Raw genomic sequence first — 26,213 nt, forward strand, 5'->3', positions numbered from 1 at the left:
CAGTCATAATTGGAAGGGGCCATTTATTTAATTAACTAATAAATTATATGCCTGTCATATATTAAATGTTACTAAAAGAGTTGTGTTGGAAAGTTTCAAGTGTTGAGTTCCTTTAGGAAACTTCCACAGTTTCTAAAGTGGAGTTCTTTGGGAAACTTTTGTCAACAAGGGATTATAAATATGAGCTCATTTCATTGGAAAAAGCACATTTGAATGCCTTTGTGGCTTTTTTTGAGCTCTCATTTTTTGTGCCCTTGCTGAAGTATAAGGGTTTGATTTGAGTGTTTCATTCTAGAGCTTCCTCTACTATTTCTACTGTGGTTGAAGAGATGATTGTTCGCTGCAGAATTTGGTGTTATGTTGCGACTTCCCTACTGTACATCCTGTGGCTGGGAAGACAGTGTTTCTTGTGAAATCAATTATTGAATGGTGATTCAAATCTGAAGCATGCTATTATTTGATTGGCATCTCATTTAATACACCTGCGAACTGGATAAAAAAGCTTGCGTTCAACATCTCGAGGCTGCGTTTGATGAAATAGACCCACAGGGGTCTGCTATGTCTGTTGTACATGAAATCTAGGAAGTGTAGGGAGTTGTTGGTGGTCTGCAATTGAATTAGCAGACCTGCATTTGGATTCTCTGAGGGTTTGTGGTTAGTTTTGAGTGGTGGTTTATGTTCTTGATTGCCTACATGACTTTGGAGAGATGGTTATGCACAATAACCAAGTTCTTATTTGTTATTTATGCAAAGTAAATACAATCTAAATTTTAAAATCTGAGGTGTTGGGGACAGAGTTGTGGACTCCTGGACAAATTATACAATCAATTTCTAGGTTCTTTTGTAATCAATAATTGCAGCTTCATTATGATTCAATAAAATTTCAGCATTGATTATGTTAAGAATCCTTCCAATTATAGAATTCCATGTTTACTTTGGTTAATGCATCAATATCAATTTGAACAAAACATACACACTAAAACAAGCAAAGATTACTATATCCATCAGCGATAGAGGATCTAGACAGGATAGAGCCTTACTGTGGTATTTGAGGTTGCATGTGTAGTGCCTTACTGTGGTATCTGAGGTTGCATGTGTAGTGTTTAACAAAATGTCAAACATTAGAATTGTAAATACAATTAGAGTTATTAAGCTATAACCAAGCAGGGGTTATTACAATGGTATTAGACTAGTTTCCTATCAGCCTGCAAGAATTGAGCTTAGTTATTATTTTGATCGATGCTTACTTCTGAGATTGTCAGATAGATTTTGTAATTGGTATTTAGTGACATGAATGGTGACAAGAGATTCAATGCGAGTAAATATTATACTCGCAGAGGGTGTACTTCTCCACCAAGGGATGGAGAATCTAAGATACAAGGTATGATGAAACAGTTGGATGTGCTAGTGAATGAGCTGAATTAAAATCACAAACAAATGACAAATATGATCTCTACTCTAGAGTTTGAGCGGAGCATAATATCGCTTTTTCGAAAAAAAAATGTGACGATACAATGGGGGCTACATATGTGTGGGGCATTTCTTATGAGACGTCACACGAGTTGGACTCAATGGATGTGGAATATGATGGGAACTCATCTCAAGTTGAGTCAGCAGATACAATTATTGATATGAGCCCCTAGGATTGTGTGTTTGATGGCGATGGAATGATAGTGGAGGAAGGAACATGCGAGGATACTGTCATATCAGCAGCCACTTCTGTGTCACTTGAGCCATCTACAAAGGAGTTTAGCAATATGCATGCAGTTGCAGATGTGTGCTCTAATGATAGTACACATGTTATTGATGATGAGGTGAGTGATGTAGAGACAGAGTTTACTGATCAACACGATGTTGATGTTCACTTTGTGGACAATCCTATGTTCGACATGGATGCAGCATTGTCTCATGACAATCTCCTTTAGACAATGATGTTGATCACTCACCTTAGCGTAGTTGAGCACAATTTTTACCATATGTAGACACAGTTCAATTTCCTATAGCCACAGTTGGTGATGTTCTTGTAGCCACAAATTCTAATGAGGGTGTAGTTACATCCATTGTAGCTATAGGTACAATTGGCATGACTACATACGGTACTCTTGTAGCTACGTCTTTTTCGAGGATTTTTGGTGATTATCAAGATTCCAGTCTAGTATATATTATGTGGGTGGATACAAGGAAGAAGAGGATGCTAAGATCTTCTCTAGAGTTGTCGTTTGGTGATATCCAGACTTCCACATCACCATCACAAGTATTCGGTGCTATGTTGTAAGACATTTTGTTCGTCCCGATGATGTTGATATGTTGTTGGTTCAATGTCGACAGGAATGCCACGTACTTCTCCATTTGGGATCTAGGTGGAAGTTGGATTTCACTATGTTGCCGGATTGCTTGAGGATAAGCAATCTCGAGGAAGGAGGACTACAATGTCTTTATTTTTGCCAGCAGTGGAGTTTGAGACATTAGTTTATTATTGTGATCCTCATAGGCTAATTATATTTTGGATTAAGGGTCTTCTAAGGCAATGGCTTGACTTGGCAGGGTCTTGTCTTCTCCACAATTCAGTAAGCTACAGGTTGGTCTTCGTTTGGCTCAGATTGGACTTCTTTTGGGCTTAGATTTGTGTACTTACTATTTTTGGTAAGTTGGATGTTGATTGAGATGGACCTTTTTTATTTTTGGAAAGTGCATTTGGTCACATGGAGAAATAATAGGTGTGGCTCCTATTTCAGAGGACATATTTAAATAATGAGTATTTTCAAAGTTATTGTATTTTTAGTGGCCAAATTATTATTAAATTATTAATTAGCTTATTACGAAGTTATAGTTTAACTTTATAACTTACTTAAGTTGAGGATTGAGTCATCATGGGAAGGGGCCATTTATTTAATTAATTATATGCCTAAGTCAAGTATTAAATGTTACTAAAAGAGTTGTGTTGGAAAGTTTCAACTGTTGACTTCTTTTGGGAAACTTCCACAGTTTCTGAAGTGGAGTTCTTTGGGAAACTTTTGTCAACAAGGGATGATAAATATGAGCTCATTTCATTGGAAAAAGCACGTTTGAATATTTCTTTTCTTTTGTTGCCTATGTGGCTTTTTTGATTTATGATTTTCTATGCCCTTGCTGAAGTATAAGGGTTTGATTTGAGTGTTTGATTGGCTGAGCAGCTGATTGTTCGCTAGAGAATTTGATGTCATGTTGTGACTTCCCTAATGTACATCCTGTGGCTAGGAAGGTGGTGTTTCTTGTGAAATCCATTATTCAGTGGTGATCTAAATCTGGAGCATGCTATTATTTGGTTGGCATCTCTTTTAACATACCTACGAACTGGATAAAAAAGCTACCGTTCAACATCTTGAGGTTGCATTAGATGAAATAGACCCACAAGTGTCTGTTGTGTTTGTTGCACAGGAAATCTGGGAAGTGTAGGGAGTTGTTAGTGGTCTGCAATTGAATTAGCGGACCTACATTTAGATTCTCTGAGGGTCTGTGATTAGTTCTGAGTGGCAGTTTATGTTCTTGATTGCCTACATGACTTTGGAGAGATGGTTATGCACAATAACCAGGTTCTTATTTGTTGTTTATGCAAAGTAAATACAATCTGAATTTTAAAATCTGAGTTGTTAGGACAGAATTGTGGTCTGCTGGAGAAATTATACAATCAATTTCTAGGTTCTTTTGTAATCAATAATTGCTACGTCATTACAGTTCAATAAGTTTCAGCATTGATTATGTTAAGAATCCTTCCAATTTTAGAATTCAATGTTTACTTTGGTTAAAGCATCAATATCAGTTTGAACAATACATACACACTAAAACAAGCAAAGATTACCATATCCATCAGCGATAGAGGATCTAGATTGGATAGTGCCTTACTATGATATCTGAGGTTGCATGTGTAGAGTTTGACGAAATGTCCAACATCAAAATTGTAAATACAATTGGAGTTATTAAGTTACAACTAGATAGAGGTTATTACAGTGGTATCAGAGTGGTTTCCTGCTAGCCTGCAAGAATTAGGCCTAGTTATTATTTTGATCGGTGCCTACTTCTTAGATTGTCAGATAGATTTTGTGATTGGTATTCAGTGACATGAATGGTGACAAGAGATTCATTCCGGGTCAATATTATACTCGCAGAGGGCGTACTTCTCCACCAAGGGATGGAGAATTTGATATACAGAGTATTGTGAAACAATTGGATGTGCTAGTTAATGAGTTGAATCAAAAACACAAGTGAATGACGGATCTAATCTCTAATCCAAAATTTGAGCGGAGCATGATATCGCTTTTTTGAAAAAAGAAATGTGACGATACATTTGCGGCTACATGTGTGGGGCATTTCTTATGAGACATTGCATGAGTTGGACTCAATGGATGTGGAGTATGATGGGAATTCATGTGAGGTTGAGTCAAATGATATTGTTATTGACATGAGCCCCCAGGATTGTGTGTTTGATGGCGATGCAATGATAGTGGAGGTAGGAACATGCGTGGATACTCTCATATCAGCAGTCACTTCTGTGTCAGTTGAGCCATCTACAAAGGAGTTTACCGGTATGCATGCAATTGTAGATGTGTGCTTTGATGATAGTACACATGTTATTGATGATGAGGTGAGTGATGTAGAGACAAAGTTATGTTATACTACTAATCAACACAATGTTGATGTGCACTTTGTGGACTATCCTATGTTCGTCATGGATGTAGCATTGTCTTATAACAATCCCCTTTTGAGATTGATGTTGATCACTCACCTGAGTGGAGTTGGGCTCAGTTTTCAACATCTGTAGACACGGTTCAATTTCCTATAGCCACAGTTGGTGATGTTCTTGTAGCCACGGATTCTAATGAAGGTGTAGTTACATCCATTGTAGCTACAGGTATAGTTGGCATGACTACATATGGTATTCTTGTAGCTACGTCTTTTTCAAGGATTGTTGGTGATGATCAGGATTCCAATCCAATATATATTATGTGGGTGGATATAAGGAGGAAGAGGATGCTGAGATCTTCTCTGGAGTTGTGGTTTGGTGATATCCTCACTTCCACATCATCATCACAAGTTTTCGATGCTATGTTGTACAACATGTTGTTGGTCTCAATGATGTTGGTATGTTGTTGGTTCAATGTTGACAGGAATGCCACGTACTTCTCCATTTAAGATTCAGGTGGAGGTTGGATTTCACTGTGTTGCCGGATTGCTTGACAATAAGCAATCTTGGGGAGGGAGGACTCCAATGTCTGCATTTTTACCAGCATTAGAGTTTGAGAGATTAGCCTATTATTGTGATCTTCGTAGGAAAATTATTGTGGATTAAGGGTCTTCTAAAGCAGTGGCTTGGTCTGGGAGGGTCTTGTCTTCTCCACAATTCAGTAAGCTACAAGTTGGTCTTCGTTTGGCTCAAATTGGACTTCATTTGTGCTTAGATTTCTGTACTTACTATTTATGGTAAGTTGAGTGTTGATTGAGATAAGACCCTTTCTATCTTTGGAAAGTGCATTTGGTCACATGGAGAAATAATAGGTGTGGCTGCTATTTCAAACGACATATTTAAATGATGAGTATTTTGGGAGTTATTATATTTTTAGTGGCCAAATTATTATTAAATTATTAAATGGCTTATTATGAAGTTATAATTTAACTTTATAACTTCACTTAAGTTGACGATTGAGTCATCATTGGAAGGGCTCATTTATTTAATTAATTATATGCCTAAGTCAAGTATTAAATGTTACTAAAAGAGTTGCGTTGGAAAGTTTCAAGTGTTGAGTTCTTTTGGAAAACTTCCGCAATTTTTAAAGTAAAGTTCTTTGGGAAACTTTTGTCAACAAAGGATTATAAATATGAGCTCATTTCATTGGAAAAAACACATATGAATATTTATTTGCTTTTGTGGCTTTTTTTGAGTTCTAATTTTCTGTGTCGTTGCTGAAGTATAAGGGTTTGATTCTAGAGCTTCGTCTACTGTTTCTACTATCGCTGAGGAGTTGATTGTTCACTGGAGAATTTTGTGTTATGTTGTGACTTCCCTACCGTACATCCTGTGGCTGGGATTCGGGAAGAGGGTGTTTCTTGTGAAATCCATTATTCAATGGTGATTTAAATCTGAAGCATGCTATTATTTGGTTGGCATCTCTTTTAATACACCCGCGAACAGGATAAAAAAGCTTGCGTTCAACATCTTGAGGCTGTGTTTGATGAAATAGACCCACAGGGGTCTGCTGTGTCTGTTGTAAAGGAAATTTGGGAAGTGTAGGGAGTTGTTGGTGATCTACAATTGAATTAGCAGACCTGCATTTAGATTCTCTGACAGTCTGTGATTAGTTCTGAGTGGCGGTTTAAGTTCTTGATTGCCTATGTGACTTTGGAGAGATGGTTATGCACAATAAGCAGGTTCTTATTTGTTTCTTATGCAAAGTAAATACAATCTGAATTTTAAAATCTGAGGTGTTAGGACAGAGTTGTGATCTGCTGGAGTAATTATACAATCAATTTCCAGGTTCTTTTACAATCAATAAAATTTCAGCATTGATTATGTTAAGAATCCTTCCAATTTTAGAATTCCATGTTTACTTTGGTTAATCCATCAATATCAGTTTGAACAAAACATACACACTAAAACAAGCAAGGATTACCATATCCATCAGCAATAGAGGATCTGGACTAGATAGAGCCTTACTGTGGTATCTGAGGTTGCATGTGTAGTGTTTGACAAAATGCCAAACATCGGAATTGTAAATACAATTGGAGTTATTAAGTTATAACCAGGCCGGGGTTATTACAATGGTATCAAAGTAGTTTCCTGTCAGCCTGCAGGAATTGGACTCAATTATCATTTTGATCGATGCTTACTTTTGAGATTGTCAGATTGATTTTGTGATTGGTATTCAATGACATGAATGGTGACAAGAGATTCATTTCGGGTAAATATTATACTCGTGGAGGGCATACTTCACCAAAGGATGGAGAATCTGAGATACAGGGTATTGTGAAATAATTGGATGTGCTAGTGAATGAGCTGAATCAAAATCACAAACAAATGACAAATCTGATCTCTACTCCAGAATTTGTGCGTAGCGTGATATCGCTTTTCCGAAAAAAGAAATGTGATGATACAGTGGGGGCTACATATGTGTGGGGCATTTCTTATGAGACATCGCATGAGTTGGACTCAATGGATGTTGAGTATGATGGGAATTCATGTCAGGTTGAGTCAGCTGATGAAAGTATTGATATGAGCCCCTAGGACTGTGTGTTTGATGGCGATGGAATGATAGTGGAGGAAGGAACATGCGAGGATATTGTCATATCAGCAGCCACAATTGTGTCACTTGAGCCATCTACAGAGGAGTTTAGCAGTATGCATGCAGTTATAGATGTGTGCTATGATGATAGTACACGTTATTGATGACGAGGCGAGTGATGTAGAGACAGGGTATAAAAAATGCATACGAAATTTCCTACAACTAAATGCAAAAAAGGAATTCTCACAATTTGAAGTATCATCATCAAGCTCATTTTTATTATGAATTATCAATCACAAACTAAAGATGCAAATTGCTTTCAAGCATCATATAACTAAGCACATACACGAAATACCGAGGGATGGTGAATGAGTAATTTAAGACTTCTAAGCTTTCAAAATCATGAAACCACATCAAGCCTAAAAAGAGCAACGATAAAGACACATACACCAAATTTCTGATGGAAAACCCTTACAGGTTAAAAATCATGAGACACAATAACTTTGGATAAAAAATGGACACCAACCTAGATTACAAAAAGTGAGCACCCAATCATAGAAAGCACCAACCCTCTTTGAAGCACCAACACCAATCAGCTCAGGCACCAACCCTGGTTTAGGCAATGACCCACTTCGAAGAACCAATTACAAACACGAAAGCACAAACCTCAATTTAGGCATGTAATGTCCCCATTTTAGCAATTGACCAAGTGTGTGTGCATTAGCCTTGTTCTACGTGGTCCCGAGGGCTAACGAAGGGTTTAATGGGATCCTGGAGTGTTTTGGCCTAGTCATTTCCAGTTTGGGCCAAAACGAAGTTGATTTACTCAGTTTCAGGCATACTTACTATTTTTAGTAAGTCAGCAGGACACAGTGCAGGTTAATTTTGGTGATTGGATTTAATACTCCTCGGTGAGAGCTTTCCGATGAGCTATCACTCGCATTATTCGGAGTCCGATTGCTAATACATTTTAATGCCTGAAGTTTTATTAAAGCAACGTCTAATTTAATTGTAAAATATTAAAGTGTTACTTTAATATTTATTTTATGGGGATGTGTACCCAAGGGAGACATAAGGGGTATTTTAATATATGTTTTATATACTACACATCTTTTATCCCACATTGCCCATATGAGTTGAGCGGACCCTTGGAAATAGAATAAAAGGAAGCATTTGTGGCTTCATTAGCCAGGTTGAATATGAGAAGAAATTGGTGTGTTAGTTGCAACTTCGTTCTTGGCATTTGAGGACGTCTATCCTCTCTTGTAACATTCTAGACGCCATTCCCTTGGAGTTTGGCCTTTGGAATTCTTTGTTATTAGCTTCATTATCAAGCAATTTAGTTGCATTTCCAGCTACAGGCAGATTTGGTATTTTGCTCATATCTTCTTCACTACTTTTCCGACGCTTATGCCGCTTTGAGGGAATGATATTACGAAGGTAGTGGACTGATTGAAGGACAAAGCACTGTAGCAGCAAGTTCGAAAGCATGGGCTGGAGTATTATGTCAATACTGCTGAAGTAATTAGTGAGTTGATAAATCTGCCATGTATTTGGTTTTATGAATTCTGAAAATAACATTTTATTAGCAGCAGTTCATTTCCACTTTGCATATTATTGTAGTTTCTTTCTTGTTTATGTTGTATGATACCAATTCCATGCACAAAACACAACAAACAAATAAACGTTTGATTTCCAGAGTTATAAGGGGTTTAAAACATTAAACGGAGAAATAAGAGGTTGAATGCAAACTGTTTGACAAAATTCCTTTCAGCAAATTGGTTTAGTTTTTTGGGACATCCAAGGGTGCCCATTATAGTGGTATCAGAGCTATAAGTCCTGCCATCTTGTGGAGGTCTTATAGGGAATTTGGAACAGCCGGATAGAGGGAAAAGTGTTTGACGAAATGTCAAAACACTAAAATCAGAAATAAAAAACACACAGGCTAAGCATTTATGTTTGAGCATGCGACAGGGGCCTTCTAATTTCCGCGATACCAGAGCAAGACAAAATAGGATTTCAGACTTGCAAAGCAAATAGTCTAGTACATCCGTGCAGGGGGGCATTGAATCCAGCCATACAGACACAGAGGAGATATTCTTTGATCAGGACAACAATATGGGTGATCGAGATGACAGGAATACAAGATTAGGCGGAGGCGGGAATGCCGGTCCAGATCAGGGGGACGTAATGTTCAGACAATTATTGGATACATTAGAGCAGGGGCAGCATATGCAGCAAGAGCAGAATAGGCGAATGGACATGATGTTGCAGCTCATGGCTAGACAAATGGGTGTCAATATTAATCCAGGTGATGCCAACAACAGAAACAATAACAATGGGGGAAACAATAACCATGGAGGCCAAGGCAACAACAATGGTCCTAAGAATAACATTAATGGTAATAATGGACACGACAACAATGGGAATGAGGCTGATAACTTTAGACACGTTGCACACCCAGCGCGGACTGCGAGCTCGAGACCTCTTCTACCCACCTTCCCACCCAGAGATCCGGTTCAACCAATAAACGAACCGCAGATTACCAAGTTACAGGATCAATTCAGGAGGGACTGGGAGGCTAGTGGACCGGAGTTTCAGGCGGATATTTCCCTCAGAGATTATATGGACTTGAGGATGAGACACATGCCTAGAGCAGGAGGGAGGAATCAAAACTTTGAGCTGAGAAAGAAAGTTGGAAAACTTTCCTTACCTTATTATGATGCTTCAGGGAAGATGAATGCACGAGCTTGGGTGCAGAAGGTAGATACATACTTGCAGCTAAATCTAATGCCTGAGGAGGAGGCTATCAAGTATGCGGCTATGCACTTGGATGGCGTTGCACATGAATGGTGGCATCATGGCATGGTGACTTTGGGGCATAATCAGATTACATCCTATGAGGAATTCACCGAAACATTGATTGAGAGATTTGACACTAGGGATCCCGAGTTACATTTCAAGGAACTAGCACAGTTAAAACAGTCAGGTTCTATGGATGCTTACATTGCCGAGTTTCAGCGCTTGTCTGTACTTGTTACTGATATCTCTCCTAGGAGATTGGTGGTGTTATTTTGTGATGGTCTTGCTGATCCATTACGAGGTTGGGTGAAGGGACATGATCCACTCACCTTAGCTGAAGCAACTAAAAAGGCACGAGATTTAGCCCCTTCGATATAGAAAGGAAAAAACCATTCAACAAATTCTTCCTACCGCAAGGACAAAGACAAAAAACCGTTTCAGAAAGAGTATAGCAAACCCAAAGAAGGATCAAAAGGACTAGACAATGAAACCTTGAATGAACTTCGAAAGAAGAAGCTGTGCTTCCATTGTAGAGAGCCTTGGGACTTATCTCATAAATGTTCTCTCAAGACTAAGGCAAATCAAATGGAGTATTTTTCAGCAGAAGATTTAGAGTCAGAGGGGGAGGATCAGCACTTCGATTCAGATGAGGGTAACACTATAGAGGAGAGCAACATTCCTAAGGATGATAGATCGTTGGCACGTTTGACAGGGGCCCAAAAGGCAATCACATTTAAGGTTAGGGGTACTATCCAGGGGCAGAAAGTGATATCTCTTATTGACACTGGAGCTACACATAACTTCATAGATGCACAGTTGGTAGCCAGGAGAGGGTTACAGACAGAGGAGCATGATGGGTTTAGAGTCATGGTGGCTAACGGTGATAAATTATTATGCACTCGGAAGATATCTAATCTTCACATCAAGTTTGGAGATGGCTACGAGTTGAAGGATGAGTTCTATGTTGTGGACATGGGAGATTATGATGTCATCCTCGGCATGACATGGATGGCTCCACTAGTGGAGTTCACACTCAACCTAGCGAAATTGGAGATGAGATTCCAGCATGAGGGCAAAACTGTGGTACTTAGAGGTCTTTCAGATGGAGGTTGCAGAGTAGTGTCCTTGAGGAGAATGCAGAGACTTTTTCGTCATGATGACATAGAGTGGGCAGCAGAGTGCTACATTATGCCAACTTCACCAGAGCCACAAGAAAAGAGTCATCCACCAAATATCCAGAAGATACTTGATAGACACGCTAAAGTATTTAGCGATATTCCTCATGGGGTTCCTCCTGACAGAGGGATGGAACATGTTATTGAGCTCGAGGAGAGAGCCAAACCAGTTATGATTACTCCCTATCGTCATCCTAAGAAACACAAGGATGAGATAGAGAAGGCGATTAAGGATTTGTTGGAGATGGGGCATATCAGGCCCAGTAAGAGCCCCTTTGCTTCAGCAGTAGTATTGGTAAAGAAGAAGGATGGGACGATGCGCATGTGCATCGATTACAGGGCACTGAATAAGAAAACAATTAAAAACAGGTATCCCATTCCTAGGATTGATGAGCTGATTAATGAGTTGCATGGGGCATGCTTCTTCACCAAAATTGATTTGCGATCCGGAAACCATCAGATCAGGATGAGAGCAAAGGACATTGAGAAAACAGCCTTCCGATGTCACTATGGCCGCTTTGAGTTCATGGTTATGCCATTTGGTCTAACCAATGCACCCGCTACATTTCAAAATTGTATGAACCAAGTATTCAGGAAGCAGCTGAGGAGATTTGTCTTGATCTTCTTTGATGAAATCTTGGTCTTCAGTAAGACCTGGGAGGAGCACTTACATCATTTGGAGGAGGTGTTATCTATTCTGGAGAGAGAGTCTTGTATGCCAAGGAATCTAAATGTGAGTTTGGCATGACTGAGCTCTTTTACCTTGGGCATATCATTAGTGCAGATGGCCTTCGGGTTGATCCCGAAAAGATTACAGCTATTGTAGAGTGGCCTACTCCCACAAACCTTACACAGCTTAAGGGATTCTTTGGTTTATGTGGTTTTTATACGAGGTTTGTTAAGGGATTCTCATAGATTGCTACACCCTTGACAAATCTTACCAGGAAAGCCTTCGTGTGGATAGGGGCAGCACAGAGGTGTTTTGAGCATTTCAAGCAGGTAATGTCTTCATGTCCAGTTCTAGCTCTACCGGATTTCACGAAGCCTTTTGAGCTTCATTGTGATGCATCAAGTGATGGGATTGGAGCAGTATTGATGCAGGAGAAGCATCCCATTGCATTCGAGAGTAGGAAGCTCCGAGGAGTTGAGAAGAGTTATTCTGTCTATGACCGGGAGATGTTGGCCATAATGCATGCATTGGCCAAATTTCGATCATATTTGGTAGGTGGACGTTTTGTGATCAAGACTGATCACAACAGTATTAAATACTTCATGAGCCAGCGTGATCTTAATGACTGGCAACAAAAATGGGTGACTAAATTGCAGGCTTATGACTTTGACATAGAGTTTGTCAAAGATAAGAAAAATGTGGTGGTTGATGCCTTATCTCAAAGACCTCACTTATGTGCTCTGGCAGAGATTTCAGGAGATTGGAGAGATCGGATTATAGCAGAGTATGTCGGAGATGCTTGGGCTTCTGGATTGATTTCAGGTACCATACAGGATGATCACTATGAGGTGATAGATGGATTGATCAGAGTTCAGGACAGGGTTTATTTGATTCCGTCATCACATTTGAGAGAGGCGATACTGAAGGCATTTCATGATGCACCCACAGCTGGACATCCGAGGGTCTTCAAGACCTACAGGCAGATCCGAGAGTGGTTTTCATGGAAAGGGCTCAAGGATGATGTTCAGAGGTATGTCAGGGAGTGTGTGGTTTGTCAACAGAATAAGGGAGAGCACACATTTCCTGCAAGTTTATTACAGCCCTTGCCCATTCCTGATAGGAAATGGGAAAGTATTTCGATGGACTTCATCACTGGTTTACCACGAGTGCAGGGAAGAGATTGCATCTATGTGGTGGTGGACCGCTTGAGGAAGTTTGCTCACTTCTCTGCTATTCCGTCCACTTACACAGCAGCACAGGTGGCAGATCTTTTCTTTAGAGAGATATTCAGGTTACATGGGCTGCCCAGATTCATTGTCAGCGACCGGGATAGTAAGTTTATGAGTGTTTTTTGGCAAGAGTTGTTTAGGTTGTGTAGTACAAATCTTACACCTAGCACTAGTTATCATCCACAAACAGATGGGCAAACAGAGATTGTGAATAAATGGGTGGAAGGATATTTGAGGAACTATGTAACTGCATAACAAAAGGCTTGGATCAGATGATTGCATATGGGAGAGTATTGTTATAACACCACTTATCATATGTCCATCAAGATGACTCCTTTCATGGCACTCTATGGTTATGAAGCACCTAGCTTCATAGCTTTAGTTTTGGGGGACAGTTGAGTGCCCAAAGCCAAAAACTTATTGCAGGATAGTCAAGACATCCTGAAAGTGCTCAAAGAGAATATACAACAGGCCCAGAATCAACAGAAATTGTATGCTGATCAGCACCGAATAGAGCGTAGCTTCGAGGTAGGGGATATGGTTTACTTGAGGCTACAACCATATAGACAGTCATCGCTCAAGAAGAGCGGAGATGAAAAGTTGAAACCTAGATTTTATGGTCCCTACAGGGTGATTCGCAAAGTGGGCAAAGTCGCCTATGAGCTTGAGCTTCCAGAGGGCAATCGAGTGCACAATGTGTTTCATGTGTCTAGGCTTAAGAAAGCCATTGGTCAGAATGTAGTGCCTTCTACAGATTTACCCAATTTGGATGAGGAGGGGAAGCTTGTGTTAGTACTCGAGGCTATTCTAGACACCAGAGAGAGGAAGCTTAGAAACAGGATAGTGAAGGAGTATTTCGTCAAATGGAGAGACCTGCCGGAGGAAGATTCTACATGGGAGAGTGAGCAGGTTATTCAGCAAGCTGGACTGAGATTGTTTGAGGACAAGCAATTTCAAGGGGGGCGGACTGTAATGTCCCCATTTTAGCAGTTGACCAAGTGTCTATGCGTTAGCCTTGTTCTACATGGTCCCGAAGGCTAACGAAGGGTTTAATGGGATCCTGGAGTGTTTTGGCCTAGTCATTTCCAGTTTGAGCCAAAATGAAGTTGATTTACTCAATTTCAAGCATACTTACTATTTTTAGTAAGTCAGCAGGACACAGTGTAGGTCAATTTTGGTGATTGGATTTGATACTCCTCAGTGAGAGCTTTCTGATGAGCTATCACTCGCATTATTCGGAATCCAATTGCTAATACATTTTAATGCCTGAAGTTTTATTAAAGTAACGTCTAATTTAATTGTAAAATATTAAAGTGTTACTTTAATATTTATTTTATGGGGATGTGTACCCAAGGGAGACATAAGGGGTATTTTAATATATGTTTTATATACTACGCATCTTTTATCCCACATTGCCCATATGAGTTGAGCGGACCCTTGGAAATAGAATAAAAGGAAGCATTTGTGGCTTCATTAGCCAGGTTGAATATGAGAAGAAATTGGTGTGTGAGTTGCAGCTCCGTTCTTGGCATTTAAGGACGTCTATCCTCTCTTGTAACATTCTAGACGCCATTCCCTTGGGGTTTGGCCTTTGGAATTCTTTGTTATTGGCTTCATTATCAGGCAATTTAGTTGCATTTCCAGCTACAAGCAGATTTGGTATTTTGCTCATATCTTCTTCACTACTTTTCCGACGCTTATGCCGCTTTGAGGGAATGATATTACGAAGGTAGTGGACTGATTGAAGAACAAAGCACTGTAGCAGCAAGTTCGAAAGCATGGGCTGGAGTATTATGTCAATACTGCTGAAGTAATTAGTGAGTTGATAAATCTGCCATGTATTTGGTTTTATGAATTCTGAAAATAACATTTTATTAGCAGCAGTTCATTTCCACTTTGCATATTATTGTAGTTTCTTTCTTGTTTATGTTGTATGATACCAATTCCATGCACAAAACACAACAAACAGATAAACGTTTGATTTCCGGAGTTATAAGGGGTTTAAAACATTAAACGGAGAAATAAGAGGTTGAATGCAAACTGTTTGACAAAATTCCTTTCAGCAAATTGGTTTAGTTTTTTGGGACATCCAGGGGTGCCCATTACAAGGCACAATTCCAAAACAGAACTTAATAACAACTATCAAAATGTACCACAATCAAATTTATCATCAAACTCAACTTTAAGCTTTGTCCTTATTCCACGCCGAACCTTCAGTTTAAAAATATCATATATGCTCCTTTTCACACACTAGCATCTGCTCTGCGTAATATACCAGCTTCTAAAACACCTCTATGACATGAATACAAGCCCAGTTGAAGAATCCTTATGCATATATGTAGCTTTTATTATTTCCACAAACTTAGAAACCACAATCACACACCATCTTCAAGTTCTTGGCATGGCTAATAAAGACAACAGCCACATACACTTCTTCCTTATCTTACAAATGTTTCTTCATACGCCTTGCTACCGTAAACTTGTGCATGGCTCCTCTCAAACAGAGACCACAACTTCCTCTCATAAATAACTCCTTTCCTTTCTTTTTAATTCCAAACACAACTAAACTTAAGGAATATATTACCCAGTCATGGTACTAGATATCACCTAAGTTTCCGATTCGGATTTAGGGATCGATTCGGATTTGAGGATGGATTCAAGTTTGAGTTCAGGTTTGTGGGTTCAAGAAAACAAAAATTCTCCATTTGGGTTCATGAGTGTATGTGTGTGTGTGCGTGCACGTGCGCATACATATAGGTATGTACATATATATATGCCTTATATATACAAAAAAAAAAAGAAACATAAATAATTGCAAAACTAAGTCATTTCACAGTATTAATATTTATCAATGCCAAATGTCAAAGATAAATATTAAATACTCGGTCATTAATCTATCTTCATGATTGTAAAGAAAATCATACATTGAATTACTAAATTGCAAAATGAAATTGCAACACATAGACTAGTTCATCAAATAATAAATTTTGAATCATAATGATAAATAATAAGTGTTTAGTAGTTATCAATGACCATAGTATCAAATGCCCTTCAAGGGTGAAATGATTCATCAAAAATTGAGGGATAAATGGCTTCATCCCTGGCTACAACTATATCTAGATCCTCATCATTGGAACCCAAACTGGTTTCACTACTCCAAGATGTTGCTATATCATCCTCCTCAACATGAAAGATTAGAAGAACAAAATGTTTTTTATTAGATTCCTTTTAGGGTTACATAAAAAAATATTTGAAAAACAATTTTTAAAGTTGTTTTATTTCACATTTTGGACCCTACAGCCCCGGGTCTTCCCTAGTTCATCGTGTATTTATCGTGGGTTTGCCCGAATCAGCGTTGGCACTAACTCGGGCGAACCCACAATCTGAAATCCAGACCCTACCCACACCCACAGTGAACCCGAACACAAATCCAAACCTACGCGAACCAAAACCTGAATCTAGGTGGCAGGGTCCAAACCTGGTAACTTGGGATATCATTGCACACCACTATTCCTAATGTTACACAACCGATACCATATATGTTGCATGATACTCACCATCTATGCTGCACATAACTTGCTCAATACATCTCACTTTCAGATGCGGCAAAAAGAATAGCCCAAAAATCAGAAACTCCTTAATGTCCCACTACATGGTAACACGAATGACCTCATAGAATCAAAAGATCTTCTCACAGCAACAACCACATATACGACACAACTCAGCCACCTGTGATACCTAGTACAAGCTGCTGCAATGCCAAGATAAACGCCTAGTTGTAGGAAGTAATAACACACAACTCCAAAAATATGCATAGCTTATTTTATTTTCACATGCCCAACATATTCAAATGCATGACTCATTTTTAAACACCACTGCCCAGTCACATAAAACAATAAAAATAATGCACAACTCTTCAACAATGCCCAACTATGTTATTTGAATTTCAAGTCACCTCAAAAGAAACAGCTCGTTAATAGCACTCCCCAGTAGACTCATACATAGACTTTCTAACTACCCAGCTATATCTCCAAATAGCCCAATAAGTAATGCACATATTCCCTTTAAATGCAAAAAATTGCAAACCAATAAAGAAGATGCCTATAATAAAGAAGCCACCTCCACATATCTCAATTCAGAATTATTAAATCAATTCCCCTTTTTAATTCAATCATGCTCCAAGAATATTCTTACAATGACATAGCCATTCGACTAGGCAAATGATTTGACATGGCACACATCAGTAGGCAAATAGGTATCTCAAGCATGTCAAGCAGCTCAAGCAAGCGAGCAACTCATCCAAATTTTCTATTACTTCATGTAGTCCTCTGGGAATTATACAACCTTGATCATCAAACTTTGACATCAATGACAACATAATCAAAAAATTTCAAACTTCTAACTGATGGCAACTCCATCAGAAACCAAACTAAAACAAAGAAACTTCTCTAAAATGATACTACAACAAACAAGCAAACTTTGAAATAACACTACTTCCTCTGACTTATTTCCCCCCCTTTGACATCAATGAAGTAACCAACCTACATACCTAAAACCATCTTGCATAACTAAAACCAAACTGCATAATTGAAATAACCTTGCAAAACTAAAGCCAAACTACAAAACTAAAATGGGGTCAGAAGAATATAACGAAGAAAACTCTCCCCGAGTCCAAACAACAAATCAACGATGAAGTGACAACACTCCCAACTTCTCCCTTACGATATGATCAAGAATGTATAAATTGTTAGCCAACCTACTTGCATCAGCATTATGTTTACAACCTTTTCTAATCTCACAACAATTTGGATTAACGAAACTTTGTCCTTGACCACATAATGGCACACTCTGAAAAGATTGTGTTTTAAAGACATTTTCAACTTTTGTCTTAGCATCATTTAAAACAAGCTACGTACCCCAAGGACGCGTCCCCACCCGAAAAGCCAAGGTTTTTGAGACAGGGATGTCCCTCGCCATCCCAATTAGGCAAAAAATGCAAGAGATGTCTTAGATACCTAGGGACTTCCCGGAGAAAAAAGGGGACGGCCAGTCGTCCCCAATATAGAAAGGGGACATCCAGAATTCCCCTAACCATACTAGGGACAACCAGTCGTCCCCATTTTTTGTGAAGCTTAAAAAAAAATTAAAACAAAAACTTTATTTTGTTTTTCCCTACTTGGTTGTCCAATGGACCTCGCCCCTCTAAATGCCCTAAAAGGTCAAAAACAACCACATTGTGGTTGTTTTAACATTTGTTTTCTTTTGCCTGAAGTTGGAGTGCATTGCAGCTTGTTGGTGTTTTCATTTTGCAAGAAGAGGTGATTTTTTTGCTTCCATGGTGGCAAAGGCAGAATAGGAGCAGCAGTTTGCTTCATTTTTCTATATTATGTTTTCTATGTTGAACTTGAACATGATGATTTGAAACTTTATGGCAGCCCTCTCGCCTTTGGGCATATTTAGATTTTCAGATTTTTATGATATTTTTTCATTGCTAAACTTATAATTAAATATTTTTGTTCACATATTGATATGCATATTGACAATTGAGTACTGAAATCGGTTATTATTTCCTAGATGCTATTCAAATGGTGTATGTTAAGGTTCTAAAATGTTTAAATGACATGCTTTGTGCTTAGTTTCATAAGAATAACATATATATTTGCAAATTTCAAAGTATATTTTTTAATTTCCCTTTTTTTTTTAATTTCCCTATATATATATATATATATAGTCGTCCCCGTTTGCCGATGTCTCCCCCCCTCCATCCCCAAAATCGCCAAAAAATTTGTCGTCCCGGAAACCTATCCCCCATCGTCCCCCACCGTCCCCATCGTAGAAACTTGGGGGAACATTGATTTAAACAAGTGTACCTATACGTCTGATTTTTGCAAATGTATTACCAACAAATCTTACTTCACATCCTTTAGTGCTTCTTAAAGTGATAAACCTGCTCCTCTCTTCAGTCATATGCCTAGAACTGTCACAATCTGTTGATGTTTTGGTAGCTTTAGTAGGATAAACATATGAGATCAAAGAGAAATTAATATAATTACATATATAAATGTAATTATATTTAGGATAAACATGTGAGATCAAAGAGAAATTAATATAATTACATATATACACACACACACACACACACACACACACACACACATATATATATATATAAGTTTGTCATTATATTAATTATATTGATGAATAGACATGTCTCATGAAGGGGCATGTCTCTTCTCTTGGTTTATTCCTCATACAAATACAAGAGGATGCTGCCATTTGGAAAGTACATACCAAAGAATATGGCAGTGCTATTACATTTGTAGTGATCCCAGAAAAACATGGTATCAAAACTAAACTGCAAATGTAAACAAGTGTTTAAATAATTGAAGCTTGCAAACATGGTGTGAAATTAGGTACAAATAGAGAGCAGGATGGAGAAACTTGATGGGTTGTTTTAGAAATCTCTACATTGACCAATGTCACACCTAAAATGTTATAAAAATCATTGCACTAACCAAGACTAGTGCAGAATGTAGAAGAATGCAAATCGCACAAAAGAACCATGAATGCCAACTAAAATGAATTTTGAATGCATGATTACAATCTGAAACTTTCAAAAAAAAAATAGAGGAGATAGGAAGACGGAATAAATTTGGAACTCCTATAGCACGCATCCTTCAATCTGATCCTTGTCTTTATGCTTGCAAAATTGACGACCATTGTTACTTCTTTCAGTGGCAATAGCTTGCAATTTAGTGTCTTGGCAAAAGTTGTGAGTGAGGCTCAAATGTTGTCAGTCTTAATATGTAGAATAGGAGTGAGTACATGAAAGAGTTGTGCATGAAATGCAAGAAGTTCATCGTCCAAGGTAGGCCCATGTCAAAACAATTGATTAAGGAAGAGCAAAAGAAAAAAAAATAGCCATGAAGATAGATAGATTAAATCCGCAAATAGTATAGTGACTCAGCACAAGAAGTAAACGCCAAACACTACTTATAGAGATTAACTCATGTTGCATTGAATCAAAAGGGAGGAATAGAGACATAGAGGGCAATCAATACATATCTAGTGAGAGAACTGTGAGCGATAAGACAAAGAGCATAGTTGACCAAACGGAAATCTTAACGTTGCAATTATTAACTGAAGGAAGATGAATATAAGGCATTGAAATATCCAAACTAAAGAATTCCATGAGCTTGGTCAATATTGTTGTCAATAAGTTCATTTGAGTAATACCAATCAAATATGGAGATAGGCGCAAAAGTAATGTGCGGATCATACCAGTCATTGGCGAGACACATAATGGACCACAAGCCAACAAGTGAGAGCGTACAATAGTTAAGAGAAAAATTTAAAAGACATGGGCAAGTGATGTGCAATATAACTATGGCATGGGAGGCAAATTATTAGCGACAAATGCATACAAATATGTATAATTACCACATCAATGATAACAAGGAGTCAAGACAATCAAGGATGTTGATGTACAGATAAGTTTTTATTATCCTTGAGTATTTTATTTATTTAACCATTGCAGTCTCTCTCCTACTTGTATTTCTATACAAGCACTTGCCTTGATCTTTTCCTCTGAGAATGTGTTATCACAGAAAAAGGGAGATTGACAATAGATTTAGAGGGAGTCTAACACTTCTTCAAAGGTAAAGGAGCTCAAAAGATTGATGTTCAAAGGGAGTCTGATACATTCGTCTAAAGGAGCAGATAGAGGATACGTTTTAGTTGATCTTTGATCTTTGAAGATCTCAGTCATATCAAATTCAAAGGGAGTATGACACTTCATCAAAGGCATCTTCGGTTGAGGATCTCAGATGATTGATTTTCGAAAGGAGTTTTGAAAGTCCTTGTGTGTGACTATATGATCTTAATGGGCCTACCCCTTTTGTACATCATGAGGAAGTGGCGACTTCCAAATGATCATCACTTGTATTTGCAGAAGTTATTGAAAGGTGACGATCTTACAATAACTTAATTTTCTATTATGATAGATATCTTACGATGTCTATGCAGATCATTATAGATTATACTTTGCATAGTGAATGTTTATATATGGTAAGCATTATGAGAACCCGTGTGCACATACCTTAAAAACATTTTTTAGTACATGGTGAATGTAATGCAAATTGATGTTTTGGAGGCCATTACACGAAGTACTTGGAGAATATCATGCAAATTGATGTTCAGAAGACCATTACTCACAGTACTTGGTTAATATCTTGCATCTCAACAATTTGAATGCCATTGCTCAAAGTGTATTTGGTGAATATCATATATTATTATTCTGGAGACCAATACTCAAATGTATGTCAAAATGGTGAAAATCATATGTTGATATTTTGGAGACCATTGCCTTATTGAGTCCATGGTGAATGTCAAGTGTTCATATTCTGGAGACCATTACTCAGAGTTTTGGTGAATAACATATGTTGATATTCTAAAGGCCAATACTCATGATATCATATGTGATATCAAAATGGTGGATATCTTCTGATCAAAGATATCTTTAAAATTTGTCATAGCTAATATTACCAATGGTGTAAAATGTGTCATGTGTTTATCCTCCCTGGCTAAGAGGGAGTGTTGATGTTTTGGTAGCTTAAATAGGATAAACATGTGAGATCAAAGAGAAATTTATATATATATATATATATATATATATATATATATATATATATATATATATATATATATATATATATATATATATATATAATATTAAGTTTGTCATTATATTAATTATATTGATGAATAGACATGTCTTATGAAGGGACATGTCTCTTCTCTTGGTTTAATTCTCATACAAATACAAGAGGACGTTGTCATTTGGAAAGCACATACCAGACATTATAGCAATGCTATTACATTTGCAGCAATCCCAGAAAAATAACACTATCAACATACCATGTCTTTTCCATATTCGAGAAGAGAGATTATTTGTAGTTTGCACAATTACAGCTTCCACCAATACTTCTTTATCCTTCTTCCAAACCTTAGCAACCTCCTTTGCTTTGTCCTCTTTATCAACCTCCTTCTTCTTAGAAAAATCTACCATACTACTACAAACTTTTGCAATGTAACCAAAATTGTTACATTTAAAGCATATAACATTGTAGTTCCTTGGAGGAAAAAAATAATTCCTACTCCTAAATCTGAAATCATTTCTTGCAAACATTCTACAATCAATTGCCTTGTGTCCCAAATAGTTGCAAAAGAAACAATAACCATGAAAGAAAGAACTATTAAACATGTCCAAGCATGCTAGTCTTGAGATAGGAGGCTTCTTGGAAGTATTATTTCTAATTTTTGTAGAAACATGTTGAGATATCAACACTAATCTTATGATGTTCTTCTTTTATAGACATAAAACTTTGACCTTCTTCAAGACAAACTCCACCTTCATCTATAGAAGATTTTTCTGATTTATCTTCTCATCGTTCAGCTATATTGATGATTTTCTATATTTCTTAGTGAAACAATTGTAGCTTTAAGTCTTTCATAATCTTCTTCTCCAAACTCGAGTTTTTTTCTGATTTCTTCTTCATTTTTCTTTGCTTCTTCAATCTGAGCCTTCGCATCAACAATGATTTTTTCTACTTCTCCAAGAGCTTGAGATGTCTTGGTTTTTGCTTCATTCTCTTCCTCTAGAATCACTCCAGTTCTTATTTTTCTTTCTAAATTTCTTGATTTTATTCAAAGCTATTATTAGCTCCTCTTCAAGGTTTACTTCTGCATTGCTATGTTCACGAGAACCCATGTGTGCAATTAGGATCAACCTCTAAGCGTTTAACCTCAACTTTAGAAGGCATCACACTCTAATACAAATTGAGACCACACAAAAAAGAAGGGAGGGGTGAATCAATATTACAGAATTTGTATACCTTCTAAAACCATGAAACCACATCAAACATAAAATGAGAAACCATAAAGATGCATACACCAGATTTCTTGTAGAAAACCCTTATGGGTAAAAAACTTGGCACACAATAACTCTCATTAACAAATGGGCACCAACCCAGATTACCAAAGTGAGCAACAACTCACAAAGAGCACAAATCCTCTTCAACGCACCAACTCTAGTCAGCACAGGCACCAACTACGAACTATTGATGTGAGTTTTTTTCCACTAAAACATGCTAAATCAAACACGTATTCCAAACTAAATACCAAATCATGATATTGCTATCAGGATTTAACTATGTGATTTTTGAGTCAAACTCATTGACCCATATTTCACAAGTAGTGATTCAACATGGATCCATCTCTCCTGAGAATAAATGGAACACTTAGCACTCATTGGATCTAGGTGATGCTCACAGGGGTGAAGCACCGGGACTTCCTGGGAGGTCACCCATCCCAGTACTACTCCAGCCTGAGCGTGCTTAACTACAGAGTTTCCTCCATAGTTAAACCCAAAGCTTGCAACCCCGTTCTCCAACTCTCTTGAATTAGGATGTTCATATGCTAAATCATAGTTGAAAATATCGTAATATGCTAAATCATAGTTGAAAATATCATTATCAGCAACTTATAACCAAGGGCCAAAAAATATTAAAAATCAGAGATTAATTGGCAACTTATCAGCAGAAAAGTTGGCAACATTAAAAATCGATTAAATTTAATAAGAAATGCATTTTTTTGCAAAATTCATTGAGGAGATGAATCTAATGAGTCAATCAATGAATAAACAAAGTATACACATTACTGCATGAAAACACGAAGCATGCATGGAGTATACACATAAGACACAAGCATACATATAGTATAGGCAACATATACCCATTATTATGCCACCAAATTGATTCAACTTTAAAACCCGATGAATAATTTCACAATACATTCAAGATCAGATATTTAAGCCTCGATTCCATACATCTCCTAACTCAACCCTAAGGAGAGCATGGATTTACTTGTCGTAGGACACTTGACATAAAGACTTCCTCAAGGCATCGGGACTGCATATTCGTAGCCATATCAGGATTTTCCTTCAAGGAATTGGAATTCCATATCCTTACCCATCTTGGAATTCACCTATCTTGTGAGCTTTGCCTTTCCCTACACAACACCAACTATCAACTCTTGGGGCTACAGTAAGAGATTAAGGGATAGGCTATATCAATATTGCCTATATTACAACACTATAAATATATATTCACATTTTACATAACTATATATTATAATTCTAGTCTTATTGATATTAATTGTAGTCTTATTGATATTAATTGTATGTAGGACTCATTTTCATTAGCATAGTTTTGTACCCTGCAAGATGGCAGGACCATGCTTTGATACCATTGTGTGATGTCCCCTGGTAATTTAGACCAGTTGATCATAAATTAACCTATGATCAATATACATTGAATTGAATTTCTTAAGACATGTTGATTTAACACATGCTATTATGATGTAAGACATAGAACTATATGTATATATTTATGAATCAAATAAGAGATCCTTGCTAACCTTATTATTATTTAGTTTAAGAAGGACAATTTGGATGTAATCAGACTGCTTAGACACCAATCCTTAATAGTCTTTCCCTAATTTATCTCACTTACAGACTGCAAAATCACTACCCAGTAATCAGAAATTCCTTAACGCTCCACTACATGCTAACAAGAACGACCTCATAGAATCAAAAAGTCTGCCTTGAATAGCAACCACATATATGACACAACTCAGCCACATGCAATACCTCACACAAGCTGCTACATTGCCAAGATACATGCCCAGTTGGAGGAAGTAAGAACGCATCACTCGAAAAATATGCATGGCTTATTTTATTTCACGTGCTTTACTTATTAAAATGCATGACTCATTTTTAACCAGCTTTGCCCAGTCACGTAAAACAACAAAAACTACACGCAGCTCTTCAACAACACCCAGCTATGTTATTTCAAGTCTCCTCAAAAGAAATGGCTCATTAATAACGCTATCCAGCAGACCCATACATAGCCTTTTTGACTGCACAGCTATATCTACAAATAGAAAGATAACTAATATGCATATTCCCTTTAAATGCAAAATGTTACAAGCCAATAAAAAAAGCCGTCTCCACATACCTCAATTCAGAACTATTAATTATTAAATCAATTCCCCTTCTTAAATTAATCATGCTCCAAGGGTATTGATTCATCTAGGCAAATGATTTGACACGGCACATATAAGCAGGCAAGTAAGTAGGTCAAGCAAGCAAGAAGCTCAACCAAATTTTCTATTGCTCTAAGTAATCCTCCAAGATTTATACGACCTTGGTTATCAACCTTTGACATCAATGACAACATACTCAACAATAACAAGTAGATGAGTCTGTTGAATTATGTTTAATTGTTTCTCTTAGCATTCAGATTGCAGTTCCCTATCAAAAACAGATGCAGTACAAATTTGAAAAATAAAAGCCTTTAGCAGCTATAGATGTGCATGTAAACACCTTAACTAAAAATGAAATTATATTCTTTGAGAACATAAGTCATCACCAAAAGCATGGAGTAATCTCCTACTTTCCTACTGTAAGACTAAGCCAATTTATGAGTGCCTAGAAGTCCTAGAGCTGAAGTTGTACATTTACTTTTCAAGAAACAAAAGGAGGCCAACCTACCACATATGTGAGTATGATTAATCTCATTTCTATTTAATAACATGAAAATGCATACCATCAGGATGATAATGTTTGGCAAGACGCCTATATGAAGCTTTTATTCCTTCTTCATCAACATCAGTATCCAGCTCTGCCAATGCCACAAAGAGACATCAGAACATTAGATTAAATTTTAAAAACATCCTTCTCATTCTCTTATCATTGCTCAGCACGACAGCAGAAAGAAAATTTAGCACAACAGCATCTTCCTGGTGAGAAGCAATAAATAAAATTATAATGAAAAATAGGACAGTGACTAAAGACCTAACTGCAACAAATAGTAAGAAAGGTGATTTGTAAATGGAACTAGAGCGTGCATTCTCTACTTTCTCTAGGACCTGACAATCCAATCACAAAAGAACGGAGAGATTACAGTGAGCTACTCCATATTGTTGTATAGACTTTAATACAATAATGATTACAATCAACTCAAGA

General features: G+C 37.5%; 1 protein-coding gene across 1 annotated transcript in view; it reads right to left on the bottom strand.

Annotated features, from left to right (window-relative positions):
- Window positions 1-26,213, bottom strand: part of LOC149536815 (Chaperone DnaJ-domain superfamily protein) — a 96,319-nt gene that overhangs the window by 56,022 nt on the left and 14,084 nt on the right. The window contains exon 2 of the mRNA XM_089804702.1: window positions 25,795-25,869. Coding sequence (XP_089660828.1) covers window positions 25,795-25,869 — 75 coding nt within the window. The remainder of the gene's footprint in view (window positions 1-25,794; window positions 25,870-26,213) is intronic.

This window comes from Cupressus sempervirens, chromosome 10 (genome assembly GCF_028749045.1).
Source record: "Cupressus sempervirens isolate cs-2001-9-10 chromosome 10, ASM2874904v1, whole genome shotgun sequence".
NCBI classification, from domain to species: domain Eukaryota; kingdom Viridiplantae; phylum Streptophyta; class Pinopsida; order Cupressales; family Cupressaceae; genus Cupressus; species Cupressus sempervirens.